The following is a 27,035-nucleotide window of genomic DNA, read 5'->3' on the forward strand; positions in this document are numbered from 1 at the left end:
ATAGGCTCTGATGTGCCATTGTGGCTTTTTAGCTGCCAGACTTTTAAACATTCTTTAAGACTTTTCTGCTCTATGAAGCACCTTTTAATTTCCCTTCTGCTACCAAAATTGGGTACTCTCTTTTGTGCTTTCTGTTCCTGATGCTTTGTTGTGACATTCATAGCCCTGTGACATTCATAGCCCTGTGACATTCATAGCCCTGTGACATTCATAGCCCTGTGACATTCATAGCCCAACTTCACCAGAGAGGGAGGAGGGTCTGGGCAGAATTCACTTTGTGTGTTCTACTGCATGTACAGTAAGAGATTGGGTTGTTGAATAAAAACACATTCAGCCTGTAGGGAGGGCAGTGTAGCATTTAATATTAAAATGGTATTTCTTATTTAGAAACCTACTTACCTGGTGGGCATAGTATATTTTATTGAACAAGGTTGCATATAGCTTACTATGTGCCCGCTGCTGTTCTGATTGCTTGACCAATGCATTCAGCTGTCATAGTAACCATCTGAGTGGTACTTTTATGATTCCCATAGTGCCAGTGGGGAAACTGAGGCACAGATTGGTTAATTATCTTGCCCAAAGTCCTATAGCTAATAGGTGCTTCAGTGTGCACGTGGACCTGATTACTCCGGCTCCAGAACCCTTCCTAATTCCCTGCCTCTCTTTCTTATGCTGTGGCATGGAATAAGTAGAAATTGTGTACTAAATTATGTGTTTGCTCAAAGCAGTACGCACAAGGTACATAAAAGGAAAGTTTTGGGTACAACTCTTTCCTTGTCCATCTTGACCTATAGTCTCTCTCTGGTGGGCATGCGATTCTAAATTGATCCTTTAAGTCTTTGACATAACAAGGTTGTAGCCAGTGGGGACTAGTTATGAAAGTGTATAATATTAATGCACTTAGTGGGTATCACTCCTTTAATATCTGCTTGTTTGTTTGCTGGGAGAAAAAGTCAGATTTCTTAGAGTTGCATTTGGTTCTACGCGGAGTGTGTGTCAAGCTAAGGAGATAGTATGACATCTTTTTTAGAGTCTAGTCACAATTAAATGCCATTTTATTTTGGATTTTGGGAGCGGTGCCAGCTTCCAGCTTGTCAGAGCTGAGAAGACTCAAATCAAGCCCAGGCCTATTTCTACAGCAAACTGGGATTCTGGCGTCTTGCCTGTGGATTCATTCAGTATAGCCCATCTGGCTTTTGATGTTCGGCAAGTTTGGAGCAGTTTGTTTCAGGAAGCCGGGCGGCAAGTATTGGTGGGCCTGGGGTTCTCTTGACTCCGGATTGAGCCTCCCCGGATGGCATTTCCCTGGGACTTATCATCTGCTTATACCTATAGACCCAGCAGCCAGCAGGAGGGCCAAATCACCAGATCTTTATTTCTTTTAGAGAGCTCCAGGGCATCCTCTTATCTCCTCCTGTCCCATTGCCTTCCTTTTAGTTCAGGAGCAGCTGAATACCTTAGTGGATTTAACTTTGGGGGTGTTTTGTTTTTTGGTCAAGGTAATGCCAGGCCGCTTGTGGTGACTGAGCAGGAAATATATTGTCCACAGGATTACAATGGCACATCGTTCACATGCTTCTAAGATACACAATTTTGGGGTAATCTTTAGGGAAGTCAGTAGTAACCCAATTGGTTTTATTCTTTTCACACATTAGCAGCGCAGACCTGGCTGTTGTGTGACCTGTCTGGCTTCTCTTCCCTCTTTCCCACTCTCTGGGCTGTCACCAGGCTATAGAAGGTGCAGGAAAATGTCTCCTGTCATATGCCCAACTCCCACCTATCCCTGACCCTGCTCTGGAGCCGGGAAGAAGGAAGTATTCAGGAGGTGGCTGTAAAGCGATGATGCACAACCTTATAAATTGTGTTGCTAGCCTTATTATGCTTGGCTGGCAAGAAGAATCTCATCTTACATCAAGAGAAAACGAAAAGAATTTTGTCTCTTCTTAAACCTTACTTATCAAAGTATTCATTCTTTATTTACACTGACACCTATTGGCCTCCCATTCTATACCAGGTCCTGGGAGGATAGGGGGCAGAGGTCCAAGGGTGAATGCAACAGGCTAAGTCCTAGAGGCACACTTCAGCTTGGAGAGCAGGCACTGGTCGCCTTTGGTGTGCCCACTCTTTCTTTCAGAGCCGTTTGCCCCACCAAAGTTTCATTCACCCATAAAACATGGGTGAACTGTTTTTCTAAATAGACAAGACTCTTTAAAATAAAAATAAAAAAGTGATGATGGGAATGAAAGGGATGGGAGGGGTTGATAGAAAAGATACACCCAAATTCTAGGCTGTGATATAGCTATGTGCTAAGACCTTAATTCCATTCCTTTGAGTTCTTAACATGCCAACCCATCCCTGGAATGATTTACGCGTGCCTTTCATCTCTGTGATTTTCCCACTCGGGTAGATGATCACATAGCTCTCCACGCTTCTGTCTAAACCAACAGAGAACCGGCTGGAAATGCCCTTTAAATTTCTTTCTCTATGAAAGGCATTTTTTTTTTTCTGGGGCCTCACCTATAAATAACGCGAGTTCCACCTTCCTTTATAGACTCTGGCTAAAAGCATGGTTTGGAACAAGACCGTGCAGGTGCAAACAGCTTACAGTTGGGAAAGAAGCTTGTACTGTCTCTTGCCCTCTCAGGGTTGTGAAACACTTGTTTCGATAATGGAGCCAGCGTGGTCAAGCCAGCATGACAAAGGTTGGCCTTAGTGATTCACTCTCTCCTTCGTTTTCCCACTGCACAGTGTTGCATCCCAGGCATTGCATTCGAGTTCCTCAGTGTGACTTTACCTGACATTCATTCCACGTTCATGGCATGATTTTCTTTTTTGGGAAGTTTTGAAGGAGGGGGTGTTTTAGAGCCACGGGTCTCTGTGAACTGTGAAAAGAAAACAATGATATCTGTGTATCACACTCTTAAAGTTTGACTCATAGATGAAGGTACCTTTTTTTACCTCAGCTTGCGATAGGCTGTCCTATCGTGAATGGCAGGTTTTTATGACAGTGAAAATCGTGGTGTGGATAAAAGTGAAGTAATGACTTGGGTTATTTTCCTGCAAGAAAATTTAAGCTGTGAGAATATTACCTTTGAGGATTTAAAAATAAAATTTATTCTAGCCACCAGTGTGTGGAGCATTATATCACAAATAAAAGACAAGATTAACATCAGAAGGAGTCAGTTTTCATTCAATTGTGCAGCATTGTAGGCTGTGAAATTTAATCTTATTTTGACTTGTATGGTAATTGCAGAATGACAGAGGGAAATGGATTAAGTTTAAATAAAAGTATACACATCAGCTCGCACAGACTGTTAAATGCAAGTGGAGGTCACTGGGCCAAGAATGTATTGCAGATTAGAATTTTATAAGTAAAACTTTCCTGTGGACTAGTTGAATGCTTTTTTCGAGTACATGCACAGATGAAGAGGCACAGGTACTGTAGCGCCTCACCTTGAAGAGTTGCTAAACTGGTTTACGGGCCCATGGGCCCACAGTGCACTTGCATTCCTGTGCGTCTCATCTTTCCCTTTCTTGAAAAGATTTTGCTTGTCATTGGTGTGAAGTCTGAAAAGCACACCTCTCCTCTTGGTTCTCGGGTTTATAACACGTTAATGGTCCCAAATTGTATAGCCTGCTTTTATGCCCCTTTCTTTTCCTTGAATACATCAGGTTCATGTTGCAGATATTATTTGTTTCAGAAAAGTGTGAAAGAAGGGGCACCTGTGAAAACAGACAATTGTTCCAGCACACATACACATTCGAATTAAGGCAGAAAATGTCCATTATAGCCTCCAGTTACTACCTTGTTTCTTGGAGGTTTAAAGCCACGGAGGAGGTAGTGGTACACTCGCTGGAAGTTTTAAGGTAATTATTTGTGGGATCTGGTAACCTAATTATTTGTGGGATCCCAAGCAGTGGGATCTGGTAACCTAATTCCATATAAACCTGACACCCAATAGCTACACCGCACTATCTCTCTGGTTTCAGAATGTTTGTAAAGAAAATTGTCCTGATGTTAAAGTGCAAAAGGGGGCAGTAAAGTGCTATGCACAAAAAAGGAAAAAATTTTCCCCAAGTATTTCTTATGGCCGATATTGCCTAAGTCTTTTGGGGGGCCCTGTTTTTATTTATTCATTTATTTATTTTATAACAAACTCTCCTGTTTGGGGCTTTTAGAAAAAATCTTATTAAGCAGTAGCAGCAATCTAGCATTAAATGAAAGTAATACAAGACTGAATATCCTGCCTGTTTATGAAATGTGCCATCAAATTCACACACTCATGAACGTGTCCTTCTGCCACGGTGTTTCTATTCCCCAAGTGCACAGAGCATTTCTGAAAGGGATCTTGGGCTTCTGTGTTAATCCTATTCTATCTCCCTATAGACTGCAAGGCCCAAGTGCATGGTGAAGTTATGGGTCAAGGGCTTGGGCTTATCTAGAGCAGCGTGCATCTTTTGTCAGCAGGTAACTGGAAAGACCAGCCAGTTACAGCAAAGTAGCAGAGTGCTTTTCCTCATTCGGAATCTCAGACTCACCCAGTTTATGAACTGACTGCTCTTCCTCCCTGCAGCCTTTGGCATTTAAGTAAAATGAAAATCAAAAGCATTTTATGGGAAAAGTGCGTGTTTTCTAAAATGTGGTAAAAAGAAAGAACCTTGATTTGTGAATAATTCTACTTTATGATACACTGTGATTTTTGGTACGTCAACTGCCAAGGTAAACCTGTCCGTAAAGTTCCTGAAGCTGGCATTCCGCGTCCCTACACTGTTAGCCAACTCCCAGATTGGTGCAGTTCAGTGATGAAGCTTAAATTCTGTCTATCCCATATGTTTTTGTGTGTGTTTGAATGAACTAGTACATTGCATAGTAGCTGTTACAACAGCTTTTGTGGACTCAAAAATGGATTGGTTAAATAGATCCCAATTCAGACTTATAATAACTTTTTTAAAAATTTGATTTAAGAGAGGGAGGAAGGGAGAGAGAGAGAGAGAGAGAGAGAGAGAGAGAGAGAGAGGAGAGAGAGAAAGAAATATATCAATTGGTTGCTTCCTGGTGGGGAATTGAACCTGCAACCTTCCAGTGCACAGGATGACGCTTCAACCAACTGCCAGGTCTACAATGACTTTTTTCAGTTAAGCTTTCTAAGGAATTGCATCAAAAAAGTGAAAAGTCTACAGGCTTTAAATATTTTAATGCTTATTTTAAAAGCCAGAGTTATGAAAGCTTGCTCAAGAAATGATAGAGTTTGTTCTTTGAAACTGTACAAAAATAATGTTCCAATCTGATCACAAAATCATGTAGTGTTTATTGCAGAAACTTTTGAAAAAACCCCAGACAGCTAAACATTAGAGTATAAAGCATATACTCTGATGATATAATTTTGAAATGAGAGGAAAACTAAAAGCAGTGCTCCACGAGAGAAGTAATTATTTCCTTATGATTCCAGTTCCGCTTGGCAGTTCGCTCCAGAGACAGATCGTCCCGAGTAGATCTCCTGTCCCTACAATGTGCACGTTGGCAGGACTGGCACTGGTCCTGTTACAGGATGGCGCTGGGTCTGAGCTGACACTTTTTAAATTAGGAACTCCATTGTCATGTGTGGTTGGAGGGGCTTTGCCTGATCCAATCATTTGTTAGGCCACAGACCCTGGCCATTCTGGTCAATGTCTTTATTTTCATCTCTTTTATTCTGCATCAGCTTTATATTTTTGCATTTGTTACAGCATTTTGATTTGCCCTTGCTCTTATGGTAGTTTGGCATATTTATTGCTTTCTTTAAAAAGACCCAGCTCTTTCATATTTCATGTCTATTTTCACAGACTTAGTATCAGGATCAAAGGGGCCTTTCAGTCATTTGGCTGTTCTTCTAGGTGAACCTCAAAGAAAAGTGGAAGAAGTCTTTGGATGGTTGTCCTGAGGTGAATGTGTTATGGTCAGAGCGAGGCAGGAGAGGGTAGGAGAGAAAAGAGAAAGGGAAAGGGGGCACCCGCGGGTGCTGGGAAGTGCACTTGTGGTTCCACTACAGAGCTCTCCCCAAGCATCTCAGCTCCTGGCTTCCCAGGCATCCTCTCGTTCCATCCAGCCAGGTTCAGAAGTCACTTGGGCAATCATGGCCTCCATCTGACTTATCCCGCGAGACCTGATAATGTAATACTGGTCAATAGAAGAACCCAGGCTTGAGATCACAACTTGTGATGTTCTGCTCTGTCCAAGAAAATTGTGTGTCACGATCCCTAAACTCCTAAGTGGCTGGTTTATGCTTTAAATGCATTGTGCTAGCTTTTTAAACAAGCATGGGTTCCTAGAGTGGATTTAAACTTTGAAGAATACCATGTCACACAATGTCTGTATTATAAAAATAATTTCTCCAAAGACGAACATGAAGTTGAAATGTGTAATTTAGATTATTAGAGATCTCATTTAGATTATTAAATATTAATGTCTAATTTAGGTTATTAGATTGATTCAAAGTATTCCCCAGGGAAGAATTACAGTCTGGTTTTCAGAGTAACTTTTAAAAACTTGGATTAAGTTCAATAGGGAATCAGAAGATAAAAACATACATCAAATCATTTCATTTCGGGCAGGTTACATGTGGAACCCTACTTCGGGGGTCCATTTTATTCCACATTATACTATCTCTATACTCTGTTTGATCTGAAGTCATCACATTTATTGTCTTGCTTGGGAATGATTCATTGGGGGGAAAAACACAGGAGTTGCCTATTTCTGCCCAGCCCGCCTCACTCTCAGAGCATCCCAAGGAAGCCCTTCCATGAGAAGCCTAGCACCAATGTCCGGGAAACAGTGCTGAGCCCCGGGTGTCCTGATGGGGAGGCAAATCCGGCTTCCCCCTCTCAGGAAGGCAGCAAGGTGACTGCTCTGCCCTTACGTAGCCTGGCTCAGAGAAGAAGCTGGCCTGACAGTGTTCTCTCTCCTACGTAGCACATGAAGCACTATTGATCTTCTTTGTCCTTTGGCTTAATAAAAACAACCTCACCTGTGTGATACGTATTATAATATGGGGCTTTTCCTCTGTGCTCCTTCTGGTTACAAGATGAACATTATTTCATCACACAAAAAGAAATCTATATTTGACATCCACTCTGGATAGCCAGTTTAGTCACTTAAAATGAGCCAGTTGTCACCATCATAGTTGTTTTCGACACATCCTAGGTCAACAGAAGTGTATTATTGAATATTGCAAAATATTTGGGGAAGTTTCTTTTGGTTCTTGGTCACCTTTTCGCTCGTGGCCTCCTAGGGGAAGGCAGGGATACCAGATTGCTGCCCTCATGAGCTGTGGTCTCTGGTTCTCTTACCTCAGAAGCAGACTCGGCTTTGGGCACAACCAAGGTGATTGGCATGGAGCTAGACCAGTGGTTCTCAACCTTCCTCATGCCACGACCCTTTAATACAGTTCCTCATGTTGTGGTGACACCCAACCATAAATTTATTTTCGTTGCTACTTCATAACTGTAATTTTGCTACTGTTATGAATCGTAATGTAAATATCTGATATGCAGGATGTATTTTCATTGTTACAAATTGAACATAATTAAAGCATAGTGATTAATCACAAAAACAATATGTAATTACATATGAGTTTTCCGATGGTCTTAGGCGACCCCTGTGAAAGGTTCGTTCGACCCCCAAAGGGGTCACAACCCACAGGTTGAGAACCGCTGAGCTAGACGGAGGTGCTCGCAAGCTTGTGTGCAGACTGATTTTCTCTTGATTTCTTTTAACTTTATGGCTTGGCTGTGAAAAGCTCAATTTAAGAAAAAAATTCATTTCACAAACCAGATTTATGCTTCAATGTAATGCAGTAAGAACCAAAAAGTGTGCAGAGAATAGGGGGCTTTTCCTTTTGTGCCTGGTGTTTGGCACAGGTGCATCCTCACCTGTTTTGCGTGTTGGGTACGTGTGTAGTGATTACATGAAGAGAATGTGATGTAAGGTGCTTTGATCAGTGCTTAGCACAGGGTAAGTGCTCAAAAGCAGCAGTGTTTTTGTTATTAGTGGTTCTGGAGGTGTTTAATTGCCTGGCAGTTTTAATAGAAAGCGATTGTAGAAGACTGCTCATACCCATAAATCCTTCCAGAGAGAACAGCTCTGAAACTCCATCTGCACGGCTCCTTGTTCTCCAGAAACATCACGCCTAGGATGCTGTCTCCTGGAAATCTCATCTCTGCTCGCAGCACACCCTTGTCCCAACTCTAGGTGGTCTGAACTCGGGAATTCCTTCCATGCCTGTAATTGCAAATAGTTTGTGGCACCTAATTTGACTTAACTTTATTTGTGTATATTTTGGCTCCCATTTGTTCTTCCATAATTTTTTTTTCAACGAATACATTACTTATTGAGCATTTACCATATGTCAGCCCTTGGGCATTCGCTATTGAATCAGACACACCTGGGACCCGCTGGCCCTCAGGGAGATAGATTGTAAATTCCTGATGATCAGGATCTTCTACTTTTTTTTGTCTCTGAGAGTCTGGCATGAAATACGGCGCTTTAGTTGTTATACTTTCATTACTCCTGTTTGTTCCCCTGTTGCCTTAGAAACAGTGAGGGTTCCTGGGAGGGAAGAAAGTGGCTGCAGGGGCTCGAAGGCATATAGTGGTGACGTGTACAAGAAATCTGTGATTTAGGCTCAAACTCGGCCTCACCCTTTGTCTATGGAGAAACCATAACCTCATCAATTAAAGCCACTGCTATGCTGACCAGTTTATATATATATACATGCTTACAAAGTAAACCTCTAAAGCACTCAATTATTGGGTCTTTTTCTATGGATTTGCATAAAGAAGCAATAATATTTTTAAGGAACACTTGAAACAATTACTTTTTTCAGGGGAAAGGGTAACATTCTTGCTTTACTTTTTGCTACAATATGTTCTGAAAAGTGAGCTGACTCTTTTCAAGCATTAGAAATAGTGAGTTTTATCGAGATTTACTTTCCCGGAGCATATTAGGTGTGCTTATTGAAATTCGAGGTTCTTCCCCTTCCCTTTATGGGTTATGGCTCCCCCATCACTGGCTGTTACCGCTTTTCATGGGATTTGTGCCTCCTGAAAATATGGTCTAGAACGTGGAGATCTTTGTTGGCACATCAGCCCATGTGTCACGTCTTCTTGGCCTCACCCATCAGCATCAGCAAAAGCTGTAATTCCGAGTTGGTGAGTGAAGAGAGAGTCACGAGGAGTTACTTACATGGGTGGGAGGACACCTCCGATGAGTCCTTGGTTAAGCAGGAAGAAAATGTATCTCACGAAGGAAACAAGATCTTGGGAGCATTTTGAATGAAGGAAGAGCTCAGTGAGCTGAACTTTAGACATAGGGTGTGATGTGGGAGAGTTCTAAGATCTGCAGAGATGATATACAGCTTGTGGGGGTGGAGGAGCTGATGCACATTTTGTAAAGAATTGACTGGATGGACAAGAGAATGGGTCCATCTGGCTGCTAAGGATGCTGACGCCTGAGGCCCGGGCAAGCCCTGGGGACACTGGTCCAGGGTGAAAACTGATGGGTGTGAAGATCAGGGCTGTGAGAGGAGGCAGGATACAGATATCCTGGTGTAGGCCTTGGCTGTGATTTATGAATACTTCTAACAAGCTTACATGTGGTGGTCGCTCTGTGTCAGCTACTAAAGGAGAAGATTTAGGGTAGAAAGTATTTGACGTGAGGTGGGAACCCTAGGCAGGAATTGGCCTCTGGTTCTTGGTTGCAGTGAAGGTTTCCTAAGAAGGTTAAGGAATAAAACTGAGAAAAGGGATGTGTCAGGCAGGTGAGTGAGATAAGGCTCACACGATTTCAAGGGTAGTGATTGCCAGGCATCCTGCCCCCTCTTCTTGACTACAGGGACGTATCAGAAGCACTGTAAGGGGCAGGGGTACAGACTAAAACGGCTCTTCCACAGACATTCTGATTCCATCCCTCCACCAGCACCTAGAGTCTTTGTTTTCTTACTCACAAAGATGGACTTGCCTAGAGAGACCACACTGGTGCTCGGGAGGTTGGGGGAGTACCCAGGAGTCCTTCAGTCCTTTGGAGTTGAATTTCTAAAGCATCTCCACAGGAAACTGGAAAAATGGTCAAGACGATCAAAGAGAGACCCTTACTAACTGGTAATCTTCATTTGTCCAAAGTTCTAGAGAATTCTTCAAGTATGCACACATGTTTGTATGAAATTCGTCATTGTTATAAAAAATATTCATTCTGATATTATGTTAGGTGATTTTTGCTCTTTTTCCCTTCCTCCCTTCCTTTCATTCTTTCTTTCTTTTTCTTTTTGTTAATGAATAAATGTCATATGTTGTGGCTATAAAAGCTTAATAACAAAAATAAAGTGTGTGTAGGGGGGACTCCTCTCTCTTTGGGATTGTAAAGTAGCGTTCCCAAGGAAAATGACAAACCACTGTCGGCAACATGCATTTTTCCTGCCATAAAAACTATTGGATTTTAATATAAATCCAATAATGTAATTTCTGTTATGTTCTGTGATGCTTCATAACCACCCTCATGCAATTTTCAGAAAATTAATACCATTCATTAGCATAAATCATAACCTGTTTCCTCAGTACGGATTTGACATTGGGGGTGCCTTACCATCCTGGCTTTCTCTCTCAGTAAATTACAACCCATTAATTGTTATGGCTGGTGGGCTTCCCTGGTTAAATAAAGGGTCGAATTGGCGGGATTCAGACATGACGCTTTGTTCTCGGGCTTTAATATTTTAATGAGCCTGAAGGCTTGGCTGCGTACAGAGGAAGAGCTGGGATTTCTAAGTGTGTTGTTGGTGTTAGCACTTGTAGAAGGATGTTCATTAGGAAGCTCTTGTTTCAGTTTCTCAGAGAAACTCCCCATTAAGAACGATCTTTCAGCAGCATGGCTAGCAAGAAAGAGGTAGGGGAGGGGGGAAAGCTTTTAGCTGTAAGCATTAAGGGGATATTGTATCAGTTGTCTTAGTTCTAAAGATTTGCCTCTAAGAATTAATTGGAGCAAATACATCTCCAGGGAAGGGAAGAAAGGGTTGGTGGAGCAAGGACAGTAGCTGCTGTCCTTGCAAGTCAGGGACTCTTCATCTTGCAGCTGAATCAATACTACAACTAATTATTTCTAGTTATCTTTTATGGGTTTGTAAGACATTTCTTTTGTTCACTGTAATAAAAAACCCATTGTTTGATCAGTGACTGACTAATTATGATAAGTAATTTGAAGCATTCTTGATGAAACTTGTCTGTTAATTAACATCAACAGCCAATGGAAACTAACAAGACAACAGAGTATTAGTGCACCCACTGTTCCCTGGCGCTGATGCCATCCTTCTGTGGCATGCCTAATAAACGAAAGCCGCCAATGGTTAAAAAATAACAAACAGGTGGGGAGGTCTGACTCACCAGCAGGAAAAGTAATTGTGAAGTTACACAAAGGAGTACTGAGCTAGTAGAGCGAGGGGGTAGTAAAGAAACGTCAGCAGGCTGATTGCTCCTGTTGCGCAGGGCAGCGATTTTCAACCAGTTGTGTCGAAAGAGGCACACTGATGTGCCACAAGAATTGAAAAAATAAAACTAAAACATGAAGTGCCTGACTATTTAGTCAGAGGCACTGACCTCTTTTCCCTTGGATTATCAGGTAAAAAATGGCAACAGCCAACACAACAATAGCCATCAGGTGTGAATGAATCAAAATTATGCCTTTTTGGGGGTCAGATCGACAATATATATATATTTTTTGGTGTGCCACAGAATTTTAGTAATTAGTTTGTGTGTGCCATGAGATGAAAAAGGTTGAAAATTGCTGGTGTCGAGTAAGGAGAGTGGTTCTTTCTTTTCTCTAAAGTTTAATCCCTAAATACATTCATCCCATGCTGATCTGAACTAAGATACTTTTGGCAAATAAAAGTTTGGATTTATAAAATTGTAATTTGGAGTTATTGGCGTCGTCTGGCTATTTTGTGATAATTATTAATACTGTTAACTTTTGTCAACTCAATTTTTTTTTTTTATGCTTTTAGATTTCTACCTGGACAAGGACTGGTACTATACCCACAGATAGGAGACAAATTGGATATTATTTGCCCCAAAATGGACTCTAAAACTATTGGCCAATATGAATATTATAAAGTTTATATGGTTGATAAAGACCAAGCAGAAAGATGCACTATTAAAAAGGAAAATACCCCTCTCCTCAACTGTGCCAGACCAGACCAAGATGTGAAATTCACTATCAAGTTTCAAGAATTCAGCCCTAACCTTTGGGGTCTAGAATTTCAGAAGAACAAAGACTATTACATTATATGTAAGTATAATTCTATTTATTTATTTATAGAAATTAGGATAAGCTAAATAGGTTTGTATCTAGTTTTGCTTCCTTAAAAGTATTATTGTGTCAAATATTTGGTGATAATCCATTTTTGGGAAAGAAACCTTAATTGAACGTGGGACCCTATACTAATAGTACTCATTAAATATAAATACCTAAAGAGAAAAAAATATCCTAGAGTTTTTATAGCATTGAAATAAATGAATATATATATATATGAATATACTCAGCATCTCTACTAACAAAAGCATTTTTAAGGACCATTGGTGAGATTTTGCTGGGTAACTCTTGTGCTGTGACATTTCTCTTCATCCATTCATCCATCTATCCATTCACTCATTCATTTATATTTCCTCTGTGCCAGAAACTGTACCTAAGTACTATGGATTCAACAGTAATAAGGGTATAATAGTACCTTTTCCTCATGAAGGCATCAGTGAGATGGAGCATATAGGTTCGAAGGATGGGTGTTACAAACCACAGTTGTACATGGGCACGTCAAAACCAGATTTAGAAGAATAAGACAAAAGTTGGGGTTGCTCAACCAATTACTTTTTAAAAACCTATCTAGCAATTTGATACATTGCATCAGGAACAGATATTATGTACCCTTTGAGTCATATCTGAGCCATTGTCCTCTCATAAGGCTGTGAAGTCACATGGTGCATCCCCTGGAGCACATGCCTACTCAGTGCAAATCCCATCCTAGCACAAAGCCAGGGTCGTTCTAGGGCCAGGGTTTTGTCAGTGCAGTCTGGGTGACTGAGACAGCTCTTCACGTCACTAAAGCAATGAAGTATTTTTTTCCTAATTTCTTTTGTTTAAAATTTTGCTCACTTATCTGTTACCATAGTCCTCAGTTCCTTAGGGAATACTTAACTGCTGTCCATTGGCTGCACCCTCCCATCTCTGGGTGACCAGGTTAAAACTCTGCTTTCTCAGCCTCTTAGCTGCTCTTTTTTAAAGCTCAGGATCAATAATTCACTGAATAGTGACTTAGTGCTCAATAACATATTATTTTTACTACATTAGCCATGAAAACAAAAGTGGTCATAGCCGTCCAATTCTCTTGTGTCCTTTGCTGTAAACCTTAAATGCCGGAGGCTGAAACCCTATTGGTAGGTGAACCTGATACACAGCGAGTGGCTGAGCAAGAATAAGTAACAACAACAACAAAAACACACAGAAAGGAAAAGTGGTAAATTACATACTTAAAGAAAGAATTATTGTAAAATGAAAATAGAAGCATTCTAAGGGATGAAACAAGCAGATTGGGTGGTAAAGTGTACAAAATAATAGAGAAATCTTTGAGAATCTAAAATAGTTATTAGGTAAAAATAAATGGAAACCTTAAGCTTTTGGAAGCCTAGTGGCTTTTTTTTTTTTAAAGACAATTTAAGTAAGGCTTCACCAAGGACACTAATGTTTAGCATACCATTTATAGGGAACTGAAAGTGACTTTAGATAAATTCCTTAAGAAGGTCAGTTCCCCTCGGTAGGGTGGAAGGAAGAAAGACTATGGAGGTGGCGGGGGTGCCTGAAGAGCGGATGCCGTAGAGTATCAGATGTTCCTGTGGTATTAGATGTGTGTCATTAGAGCTGTACCTGCAGCCCAAGCCCACGGATTGGCTCTTCCATGCAGACCAGTCAACAGACCCAGATTCTCTCCTCCATGTACTTTAGTTGATGACTTCCTGAAGATGGCTTTTCATTTTTAAGTCCCCAGTGAATGCAAGTGGGATTTCAGCAAACATGGGGCTAGTCTTTAGCCTGAATATGCAGGAAGTAAATATAAATACTAAATAAGCAACATCTTTTTGTTTAATGTAGTGAGCATTTAATAATAAATGACTTACCAACACATGATAGGTTTGTGTTTAGAACCATGGTTTACTTTGTAATTAATTATAATACTAATCTACACAATGATGACCTCTCTTATTTTTCTTTCTCTAAAAACTCATTATTAGATTCATTGCAGGTAGCTGAGCTCCGCTGGCCCCCAGAACTCTCTGTAGAGTTCTGATTTACAGTGCAAAAGCCTGGGATAAAGGAATTGTTCTTAAAATAGAGTTGAGCATTTCAAGGTTGAAACAATGAGAGGCGGTTTGAATGCTGCTGGTTGGGTGATTGTCACAGGGCTGGGTGAGGGGCCCAGAGCTCAGAAGTGTGCCAGGAAGTCCACGCAGACTCTCCACAGAGAGCTGAAAGGCTTCCGCCACGTCACAGGCATAGGAAGACCTTTCAGAAGTTGGGAAAGTGCAGAAACCGCTTTCTCACCCAGCCTACAGCAAAGCTCACTGATACACCGCTTTCCCTGGGAAAGAGACTAATGATGAGAAGAACACATTTTAAAATAGTTTAAATAGTTAATGCTAACTTTTTTTGCTTCTTCAAGAATCCCAAGGCACCAAAACAATTAAGAGATTTTAAAAAGTGACTACTTTTCACATCAAACAATCTTTTAACAATATATATGTAAATAAACATATATATTTATTGATTTCAGAGAGGAAGGGAGAGGGAGAGATAGAAACATTAATGATGAGAGAGAGTCATTCATTGGCTGCCTCCTGCACGACCCCACTGGGGATGGAGCCAGCAACCCAGGAATGTGCCCCAACCACCAAGAATCGAACCTTGACCTGGTTCATAGGTCAATGCTCAACCACTGAGCCACGCCAGTTGGGCACACATCAAACAATCTTAATCTCTCTCTCTCTCTCTCTCTCTCTCTCTCTCTCTCTCTCTCTCTCTCTTTCTCTCCACATTGTACTTAAAATAGTGCTATACTAGGTAGTATGAGGAAAAAACCTAAAATTTACAAGTGTATGTTTAACACTTCATCAGCTCATTTTGAGGTAGTCAGTAAATAATACTGGTGTCTTTGCGTTGCTACAATATATGCTGCATATGCTTAATTTCAGATCTTAGTGTCTACTTAGCACCTTCATAACTAAGAAAATCATCAATATGATTTTCATCATCAGTATTAAAATCATCAATATTGTGTGCTGCTTTCTTTCCATGGCGAGAAAGAAGAGACTTGATAGTTAGGAGTAGTACTGCATTACCCTGCAGGGGAACAGTCCAAATTGCTAATGGACTGAATTGGTGCCCTAGATTTCCTGATTCCAGAGCACTGGGCCCAGGGATGTGGGTTCTAGTCCTGCTGCCTGAGCTTAATGAGAAAGTAGCTTTAGTTCTTTGAATTTTAATTTCTTCTCTAGAAACTGCTGTTGTTGTTGTAGTTCTGGCTGGTGATGGAAGTCTCCAGTTCCCGACTATGATTGGACATACACATCGAATATAGGATATCTTGTTAGTGTAGCTTTTTTCCCGTTGGAATAGACAGGACCTGCTGTAAATTATTTAAAGATGTTTAATTTGACTTGTAGTATTACCATATTTAAAATACAGGCATCATACTTTTGAGTTTCAGAAGTAAATATTAATTTTTAATTGGAAGTATATTTTAAGCCTACTGAGTATATACTCATCACATGACAAAATGCTATGAATCCTCATTAAATCTCATAATTGGTTATTTGCTTTGACATGTGGCAAAATGATATATGCAAGTTTTCTGAATGTTTAGAATTGACTTTTTCAAGTGACCTATCTTTGTAATTAGCCTCTGGCCTAATTTGCATAATAAAATCTCTTAATCTTTTAAATCCAAAGGTAGGGATGTTAAGGTCACTTGGTCTGAAAAGCCCCATTTTATACTGCATTCAGATTCTTAATTACCTTAAAATCATAGTAAGCATTTTACATAACCTATAGTTACTTTTATTGTGTCCTTAAAATTTAAAGAGAGTTTATGAAATACCTATCTCTGAAGTTGCCTGTTGTCAAGGGCAGTTCTGTCTTAGTAAACGCTTCAGTTAATACTAGGAAAGCATTTCTAACTGTTCTCAGCCTTCATCCATATTTGTGTCTTAAAGTTTTCTTATAGACACTCTTGGTGCTTGGTTTGAATTTCTTTTTAGAGGTGATAGAGTTGAATGAGTCAACAATTTTGGTGTGTTGACCCTTTGCAACATCCAACATTATGAAGGTTCTGTGGGTTAGTTAACCAGCCTTCGCTTAAAATCTTGCAAAATAGCCACGAAGAGGTTTTCATCACAGGACAAAATTATGTGAGTCAGAAGAGAGACAAAAATGAGTGTCATTGGATGAATACTGTGTCAGGAAACAGTGGCCAGGACAGAGGTGCTCATAAAAGAACACTACATGCTCAGAGCACCTTCCAGTTTAGCTTATGTGGCTTTTATGTTATTTTACTTCAAATCTGTAGCCAAGACATGGGTTTGTGGGAAATTGTCTGATTGCTTCCATTAAAAGTTGTTCTCGAAGGTACACCCTGCCATCCTTCCGAAAGCCACCCCTCACTTTCCGTGCCTTGGGAAACTCTTCCTTGAGAAACACTGGATGAGTTAGAGTGAGTCACCATTCTTCAGCCCTTTGTTGGCTTAGTTCTCCAAAGCATTTTTTTTTTTATCAGAGCATATAAAATGGGAAGACTCCACAGTCAGCTTTGCTATTTTTAGGCATAAACTCCACTGCTGAACAAAATTGCAAAATAAATTAAAACACTTGCACACAAATATCATGAAACACTATTTTTAAAGAATCAAAACAGAAGAACAGATTTCATTTCTGTATTTTTGTTGAATGTGTCTATATTTTTGTTTTTGTTTTTTTATTTCCTTGTATTTGGGTAGTAGATGAGACAAATGGCACTAAAATATACTGAATGTACTGTATTTTCCCCAGGAAAATAGTTAAAGTAGTTGTGGGAGCTTTCAAATATTCTTTTACACCTAGCTTTTTTGAAGAATGTATAAGAACTAGAGGCCTGGTGCATGAAATTCATGCACTCAGGGGGTGGGGGGGGTGGGAGGGGGGCAGTCCCCTCAGCCCAGCCTGAGCCTTCTCACAATTCAGGAGCCCTTGGGGCATGTCCGACTGAAGGCTTAGGCCCCTCTCCCCAGGCCTAATCCTAAGCCACATCCTTAGCGCTGCCTTGGCAGGAGAGGCTCCCACCACCGCCAGTGCGCTTGCCAGCCCTGAGCCCGGCTTCTGGCTGAGCAGTGCTCCCCCTATGGGAGCGCACTGACCACCAGGGGGCAGCTCCTGCATTGAGTGTCTGCCCCCTGGTGGTCAGTGCGTGCCAGAGCGACCAGTTGTTCTGCCGTTCGGTCAATTTTCATATTAGCCTTTTATTATATAGGATCTGTGGTGTCTGTGAAGTAATTATATGCTTTCGTTGGTTATTTATATGATAAATGTAATAAAAGCTACATCAAGTTTAGTGATATGTCTACATCAGCCTATCACTTATGTCCTCTGACTTTGGGGTGAGGATTTATGTTTGATGCCTTGCATATAATTGCTGAATTCAAGCATTTTAACACCTTTTTATTTTTAACCTATAACTATCATCTTTGTGATAGGATGTTCATCAGAATCTTGGTGTTTGGGGGAATCACATACACACGATTAACATAGCAGTTGAGAGTCTGGATGTGGACAGACCTGACTTCTTGAATGCCCCTCAACAAGTAACTTAACCAATCTCTGCCTCAGCTCTTCATCTGTAAATTGGGGGTAACAGTACCTGCCTTCTCAGGATGATGTGTGTTTAAATGGGGGGTAATATGTGTAAAGTGTTTACCTCCGTGGTTGGCACCAAACGCGGATGGCTAAGGGTCTCTTTGGCACAGGGGAGGATGTACAAGACAGAAGACCAGACAAACCGACTAGTATGCTTTCCTGCAAGCTAAGGGCGGGGAAGATGCTCTCAGAAAGTATCATTTATTTGAAAGCCATCCATACAATGAAACTCCAGAAAGTTTACAAGTTTCAGGAATGCTGCATAGCTTAATTATAAGATCTTCCCTCTCTGCCTTCCTAGAGTGTTATGAAAGTTCCTTTGTCCTGGGCTTTCCTTGCCAGGAAACATGCATTTATGTATGTTTTAGTTGGTGGAATGGCCCAGGCATGGCAGCATATCCTCTGTAAGACCCAAAGGAGATGCACCGGGTGGAATCTTCCAATTGCCTAATCATTTTCCCCACTTGCCTTTAACCATTTGCCAGGCGTTTTCTCAGTTCCCTGTTCCACAAAGGCAATGCTGTGTTTTTATTGGTAATTTTAGCAGCATCCTAATGTAGTATAGAGGTTCTTCTAGAAAAGAAATGTGTCAGAGTTGCCTTGTCATCGAGACTAGCTGGGGAAGTACATCATTTCATTAGTCTGATAATTAGAAGCTTGTTTTTATTATTTTTTAACATAATGTGAAATCCTTTTCTGCCTGCAGTGAAGGCTGTCCCAGAGTATCTCAGGAAGACTCCTTGGTGAATTTGGTATGAATAGAGCCTCAGTTCTTTGCACTTAGGAAGTGAAGCCGGGATTCTGCTTAACTGGAGACTGTGCTGAGACTTAGGGTGCATGGGTCTGATGGAGTCGTGGCCATTGGGATATTCATCCCAGCTCACGCAGGGTTTAGGCGGGGAAGGCTGTGGTAGAGTGAGATTGTTCATGGTCCATGGCCTCACCAGGCAGTAGGGACAGCTTATCTCATTTAGAGGTAGACAGAGAGAGTCCTGTGAGCACTATTCCTAATTCCCAAATAGCCAACGGAAGAATAAGGTGACCCTGATTCTCAAAGTGATGGGAGAAACCAACGCCTCATGCAGAATAAGAGCAAAACAAGAGCAGGTGAGAAATGAAGGAGATTAATTAGGGGGGAAAAAGAAATTATTTAGGAATTGCTCAGAATAAAACCGCCTTTACTATTTCATAAAATACATCTTAATATCTGTAGCACCTGTATTTATAGCTTTTTAAAGGTTCACTTAGACTTTTTAAATAATTGAACAATACCAGAGACTTAGTACAAGCATGAGAGGGAACAAGTTTCTTTCTTAATAGCCTTTAAATATTCATCATGCTGATCAACATTGAAAGCAAAATAAAGAAGGTTAGGAAATAGCCAAGAGGCATAGACAGACACACAAAAAAGATTACTTCTAAAAAAACTTATTTATATTGTCCTTAAGAGTCACACATTTGTTCCTAACATTCTGAAGTCTCAGGCTGGGTGTTTGCTCACTCGGGGGGAGGTATTGCGGCCTCACAGACTCTGTGTCCCTTTGAAGTCTTGAAACACAGGTGACGGGGAAATTTTTATCACTGAGAGAAAACCGAAATTTCGAAAGTGTGAGTTGTTTAGTACAGTTCACACAGCCATGAAATGTCAGAGCCAAAACTCAAACCAGACCCTTAGACCAATGTCACTTATGTGACAGTGCCCCCTGCGTCACTAAGCATATGAATGTATACACAGTGAGAGGGACGTTAGTATTTGCATATATCACATCACAAACATAGTGCAGGAAAGAGTCTATGTCTATACACTCATAACACATCCATAGCAATAGCAAAGACCCTCGCGTGATAGGGATACCCAATGGACTCTATGCTTCTGTCAAACATGTTGGGCCTGATGCCCTGCCCTACATTGTGGAACTAACTTCAATAATAACTAATTGCAATAATATGCCCCAAAGTTGAATGAAGAAGAGAGAGCCATTGGGTCAAGGTGGTTGTAATAGCAATCTGTCAGATCTTCTGAATTTTTCTTTTCTTTTTAGATCTACTACCTATTAATTCAGTTTCTTCAATAAGACTATGCTACTTTTTTTTTTTTTAATGTGGCCAAGCACTTTAAGGCCCTCAATAGAAAGTTGCTAAATAGTGAAATTATACGATAAAAATCTCTCAGAGTAAAGGGATTAAGAGATGAGGTACAGGTGCTGCAGTTTGGATGGATGGATGGATGGATGGATGGATGGATGGATGGATGGATGGATTGGCAGAACCTCTGTCAGTTGGATAATTGATCGCTTGGCAGAGGAGCCCGGCTGTGTGTTGCTAAAAGACAGCTGTGCTTAGCAAGTGGTTCTTTGCATTAGTGAGGTAGCCTTGTTTCATTGTCCCTGATATTAAACCAGGAGATGAAGGTATTCCTTTATCGAAGCAAACGTGTGGAAAATTGCTCTGGATTCTTAGAGGACAGAGCATGTTGCCCTGAACAAAATAAGGTTCATGTGTAGGGCAGATTCAGACAGGGCCCTTTATTGGGGTTACCACTGGTGTCTAGATGGTCAACGCAAATAAAATCATGCCCATCTAAACTATTATGCCATGAGAGTGGCACATTTTCTCATCTGCAGTGTTGTATTCTCAACTGTCAGCAAACATTAATTCAGTCACTGGTGACGTCCCAGCACCCAGCACTGTGCTCGGCCTCAGATGGATGTTTTCCACCTCAGTGCTGGGGTCTGGCGATTACGGGGTCATTAATATTATTGCATGCAATTAGTGACCGTAGAATGAGCAAGAGGTTCGTGGGATGTGCACCCCTCCCCACCAGGAACATTTTACTCTGGTCCTTTGCTAGCTAGACATTTCCATAGTTCCACAAAGATATGTTAGTGATTAAGACGGTTAAAAACTCAGGAGTGAGCAATGGAGTGTGTGCTAGAAAGAATCACTCACTCAAACACATGCTTCTTCATGTGTCAGAATATTTTCATTGGATAGTATCAGTATCTTTTGACCGGAAAGTTTCATTTTTAAAAATATGAATACTTAAATTAAACTAATATAGACAATAGGGAATTATGTTTTATCTTTAGAACTCTTACATCATTCTCTCTTTTTTTAAATGTGAGTGTGGTTATTATATTGAAGTAGTCATCTGGGCACCTATTTTTAAAACACAATTCGTCTTTTTTAGTAGGTTTTGGCCCATGGTAAGGTTCACTTTTATGTATAAAAGTAATTATCCTTTTATTGTTGATTATCACATTCTCATGATGTTAATTTTGTCTGAATCACTGTGATGCTAAGACAAACTCCCCTAAAGCATGTTAGATAAAAAGCTTTTTTTTTTTTTTATGGACTCATGTTGAATTTTTTTTTACCTAATGAGAGATTCCACCTGCATAAAATCATTATCATTTTTTAGCAATAAAATCTTAGACTTAGCAAGGGATGTTTTTTTTTTTTCTCAGCAGAATTCATTAAAAATCAAGACAACATGTATTGAAAGCAATATTTTAAGGGGAAATAAAGTAAACCACTCAGAAATGATCTCATGTGTTTAATCAGGCCTCTCGTAAAAAAGTAGGAGGACATGTAATTTATTGCCAGGACTATATGATCTTTCTCACAAAAGTGTTAATACTTGGTGGGTATTTTTTTTCAGTGATATATACCCCTGAGGTGTGCATACACTTACATTCACACACATACACATACACACACATTCACTACTTCTCTTCCCATCTTTTTCACTTGGATGGTATGTAATCAGTGACTTTTCAGGACTATTTATCGAAGATAACTGTGGGTCTTCGCATCTTCAATGATCTTCACTTGATCTTTGTATACAGTTTTTAATAGTGAAAAGATTGTATGAGTATCCTGGACAGTGTAGCTCAGTTGGCTGGAGCATCATCCCATACACCTAAGGGTCCCAGTTCAATTCCTGGTCAGGAAACATACCTAAGTTGTGGGTTCGGCCTGGTTGGGACAAATACAAGAGGCAACTAATTGATGTTTCTCCCTCACATTGATGCCTCTCTCTCTCTCGTTCTCCCTTCCACTCTCTAAACTCAATAAACATATCCTTGATGTGGATAAAAATTTTTTATGAGCAAGCTATGACAGAATTTCTTATGTTCTAAATGTGGTATTTATTACTTTATATTGTTACTATTCTCTCAGTAGGTTGACCCTCAATGTCCAAGTCTCATCTGATGTATGAGATATGAGCTATAATAATATATATCACATTGGTACCTTTGGACTTACCATTGGTGTCTAAATTGTCAAAGCAAATAAAATCATGTCCATCTAAACTATTATGCCACGAGAGGGGCACATTTTCTCATCTACAATGTCTTGTCTCCTGTCTTCCCAAAAAAGTAATGTAAAATGGCAAAGTAATATATGTCATTAAATCTTTCAGTGAACTCAAAAAGACAGTTTACTAAGCTGTTTTAAGGCTGTTACATTTTTTAAAAACTCTTTTTTCTGAGCTGTCAATATAACATCCTAATCCTATCATTCATGATGAACATTTGAAATTGTGGAAATAAAATTATACCATTTTATTAAGACCATCCACTTATACTCAATACCTGGTATCTCTATTCATATTTTAATGCTAGAATCCAAGAGGGAAGGTCTAAATTGTGACTTCATTTTTAAATTCATTTTTTCCAAATCGTTCTGTCTAGTGGAGAAACATAAGTAATTGTGTTGTATGGAAGTCACTGGTGCTGAGACAGTTATTACTGCTTAATGCCTGATTTACTGCTTTAAAATTTTCAAGCACAATCATAGCGACGTGGTTTCAATTTAAATGTTTCTTCCTCTCACACTGGAACATGGTTTTCTTGGGTGAGAAACACACACACCCTGCATCACGAGGAGCTTATCCAGTGTCTTAACTGGGAACTATTCCCCCCACACTAAAATCAGGTAATCAAATGCCACTGAGCACTATCTTATCAAGTGGAGAACTTAAAAAAAAAAAGAAGCTTTTGTGGGTATACAGTTTCTTTTGAAAATATGTGCCTTTGTATTTTTCTCCTGTGTGAGGCCATTTAAGAAGTATTCATAAAACTTTTACCCTAAGAGCAGGCATTATGGGATAAACTGCCATGTTATTTGAAAGAATGTGGAGCTTTTTTTAAAAAATAATATGCCAAGCAAAAATAACAGGGCTGTTGGAAAGTCGTGGTGGTGTATTCCTCGTTTCTTTCACAGTGAATCCAACAAAGAAAAACACAAAAAGGAAGAGAAGTTAGAAAAAGTTAATTTTTCTTCTCCCTTTTGGCACATGTACAGATGTTTCCGTATATTAATTTTTATTACTTTTTTAAAAGTCTTGACCTTTGGGCACTCAGGGGACATTATCATTTCCAGGTGAGATTGGTTTCCCCCCCTCCTTTAATTTGGTATCAGAAAGGAGAACCATGGTACCCAAGGCATTAAACTGTCTTCATTTGAGCTATAGAAAATGGGATCGCTGTTTCTTTAGTACATATTTTGAATTTGCATCACACATTTGAATTTGAACTGATGTCGGGGTGTTAAGTAGACAGAGCTCAGCTTCCTGGGTTGTATGTTGGCATTAAGTAATTATATTTTTATCAACCTCCTTGTTTTTCAACTTACATATCTCATTTCCATTTTTTTTTCTTTTCTTTTAGACACTCAGAGTCGTTAGCCCTGGTAGAGGAAAACAGTAGCCTTGTCTCAGTGCCATGTTTATTTTAATGTCTTGGCTTTACTTTCCATATTCCTCACTTGATTCTGCTTCTTTCAGTTCCTGTGTTTGCCAGGTAATAGGCTTCTGGTTTTCAGAAGACGGTGTTGAGCTTAAGGAGACTAGTGTGTAGGAAGGCTGGTCTAAGAAATCAAAATTAGCAGGGCCAGCATATGATGACATGGTAGGAAGGAGAGTAAGGGCAAAGAGGGTGATTTTGAGAATGCTCATAAAATGCTGTTTCATACTCAAATAATAGTGACTATGTTATGCATAAGCTTTATAGAAAGACAAGGTGTTCATTCTTGCTAGAAAACTGAACTCAGATTTTCCTGACCCTGTATACATATCTCTCTCTCTCTTTGGTGGACTTCTTTGGTGAAATTAATAAAAATATTTGCTTTTGAGTGTCCACCCATCTCCCTAACCCACCCAGCCCCATCGCAATAAGCTACATTTTAGAGTAGTTTGAAATATTCTCCAAAGCACTAGTATATGTTGATGATTCATTCTTTCCCTTATAACCTAAGAATTTTCCTTCATAGTGAAGCTATGATTCTGTAGGATTTTTTTTTTTTTTGTGCTGCCCTCATTTCTAACCTTTTTGCAACCCATATGTCAGCACCAACCCAGCAGTTGAATTCTCCATCTGATTAACACAACATTATGGATACAATGGACTAAAAAACAGCCCAGATCCAGTGCAGCAGCTTAGCCTCCTGGGTGCAGAGCAATAACAGCCTAATGAAGACATGTTTTAAGTGCAATATTACTTCCTCTCCCTGGTCACAGTCTAAAAAACACGGCCAGAAATATTCTTGCCCTTTCAGTCTGCTTTACTCACTGGTGCTCTGGTTTTCTACTCAGATAACCAGCATACTATTCCCAGTGAGCAGGAACTGCAGATAAGTTCATGTGCAAATTAATGGGAAACCACAGACGTTGGCTGTGTAGTTTTAAAATATGAAGAAGACTTTTAGGCAGTGTGAACTCAGGGTACTTTTTTGCTGAGCAATGATCTCCACCCACTGAAAACCAGGCCCTGGGGGAACAATATAGTGCTTTCAGTATACTCAGTACATGCAATTAGATCCCCGAAGCAAAAGCTTTTAAAAGCAGGCTATAAAATGCCCATGTATTTTTATTAAACCGATTTGCTAACTGCATGGAGAAATTTTTCTAGTAATTTTTAATTTTATAAAGTCTTTTTTTTTTTTTTTTTTTTTTACCCTGGGCCAAGGAACAAAAATGTCTGGGGCCTAAAAAGCTTAGGTATAACCATGTTATTTTTCTGTCTCTAAATGATTCAGTGCAATTTTATCCATTTAGTAATTCTGATTGTAGTGGGATTAGATAATGCTTGTAGAGAGATACAAAGAAAAACAATGTAGAATGAGGTAACAATTTATTTTTACTTCCTTTATGTTAAAAATTCCCCCAATACATTCCAATCAATAATAAAAATAATTGCAATAAAAATAATTCCATTTCCTCTGAAATGGAAATAGATTTTATTCCCACGCATAAGCAGTTTCTTGTTGTTTTTCAAAGTCAGCCACTCAACCTTTTAAAGCTTCTTGGTAACTGGCTGTTGCAGGAGGAAGCAGACGATGGGGCTTGCGGCTTTATTTCAGCATTCCCTGCCAGCCAAGGGACACGCACAATCAGGGCAGGCCACTTGGCTCTGCAATTTCTCAAGGTGGGGGCAGGGAGACCCCTAGAATGAGAACCACACCCCCTTACACTCCCCATGAGGAAGTAGTAGAGAGGAGGTAGGTCAATTTTGACTATGGGATCCAACATAAAATAAGTTGAGGTTACTCTGAATTATTTTATGCTTGCTATAAAGTTTACCTGCTGAAATTTCAGTTGGTAGTAACATCTTAAAGCAGGGTTTTCTGTGACAATTTAGGTCATTCCTAATTTAGGGCAAAAGTATTTTCATGGCGGAATATCTAACTGTATTTTAAAAGTTAGCCCCTTTTTATTTCTTTATTCTTTTTTTTATTGTCAAGTTTTACATATGTCTCCTTTTCCCCCCAATAGTTAGCCCCTTTTTAAATAGCCAAGTGTTCCTGTGCTGTTTTAACATTGGTAATGAATTTTTCAATGTCTTCCAGTAGCTTTTGCAACTTCCAAGTTGACTTAAAGTGGAATGAAGCAGAATGTAGAAGAAAAACTGTCCTCACCCACAGTGTTTTGCCTCTTGGCCAGCTCTCCCCTTCGGCCCCACTCTCTCCACTGACCCCCACCCTCCACCATCAGCAGTAGCTTCAGTTGTGTAAGACCTCTGCCAGGGTAGCATCCATGGGTTCCCCTCTCTGCAACAACAGGGCTTAGAGGCTTCTTTCTCCCCAGGGAATACACAAAATTTCAACTGTTCACAGGGCACAATGCACTGTCATTCTCACAATGTTCTTTCTGCCATCTTATAGTCTGTGGATGCTAAATTATAGATTGCAATTTAATTTGAATACTTTCAGCGTTCTTTATGTTCGGGAGTTATCTGGACCCAAGGGAGCTCTGCACAGAGTCTTTGGTATTGAGGAAAGGCATTGAGCTACAAATAAAATCTAAAGAAAAAGTCACTGCAATTATGGGCATCTCCTGTGCTTCCAGGGTGACAGAGTAGAAGTAGTTACCTTGTTTCTACCTCTGCAGATGTCATTTTTAATTGTATTTGCCAGTGACTCTTCTGCGCCCTGCCTTATCTTACCCTTTCTGCCGTTCAGTTTTTTTTTTCTTTGAGACCTAAATCTTTGACCTTTCCTTCTCAAGATTGAAATAAATCTATATTTTTCCTATTTTTTTTTCTGCACAGCACCCTTCAGCTCCTATTTTTATCACTTGCCAGCTTAGTGTTAAACAAGAAAAAGTCATTTAATTTTGAGTTTGGGTAAATTTGCCTATGGGTGCATTTATGTGTGTATGCATTTGGAAACAGAGATTTCACTTGAACTAAGTAAACCCAGCAGCCAGAAAAAAGACATTTTCTAGTTTCTTTCTGTATGAAAACATATTTTAATTTTTGAGGAAGATCAAATGAGAAAGCTCTAAATAATTAAGAAAAAACTATAACACTGCTCTATATTTATCCAGAAATAGTGCCTGCTCGTAGATCTCCATACGGTTCTAGGTCTTTAAGAGAAAAAGGAACTTTGAAATTTAGGCACCGTTTTGGAGAAGGGAAAGGGGAAAGAGAAAAATGAAGAAATTGCGGGGAGGGGGGTGGTTAGATGATTTATTTAGATTCATATTTTTTAGTTTTTAAGTATTTATTTTAGCTTTGCTGCCACACATTTTCTTAACAATCTGCAAGAGGCTACTACCTACTTTCTATCCCATAAAATTATT

The 27,035-nt window shown here is 39.9% G+C and overlaps 1 protein-coding gene across 1 annotated transcript in view; it reads left to right on the forward strand.

The window, feature by feature from the left end:
* EFNB2 (ephrin B2) overlaps window positions 1-27,035 on the forward strand; it is a 44,106-nt gene that overhangs the window by 11,035 nt on the left and 6,036 nt on the right. The window contains exon 2 of the mRNA XM_081084797.1: window positions 12,024-12,307. Within this exon, the coding sequence (XP_080940923.1) occupies window positions 12,024-12,307 (284 nt within the window). The remainder of the gene's footprint in view (window positions 1-12,023; window positions 12,308-27,035) is intronic.

This window comes from Myotis nattereri (assembly GCF_964212035.1).
Source record: "Myotis nattereri genome assembly, chromosome: 2".
In the NCBI taxonomy this organism is placed as follows: Eukaryota; Metazoa; Chordata; class Mammalia; order Chiroptera; family Vespertilionidae; genus Myotis; species Myotis nattereri.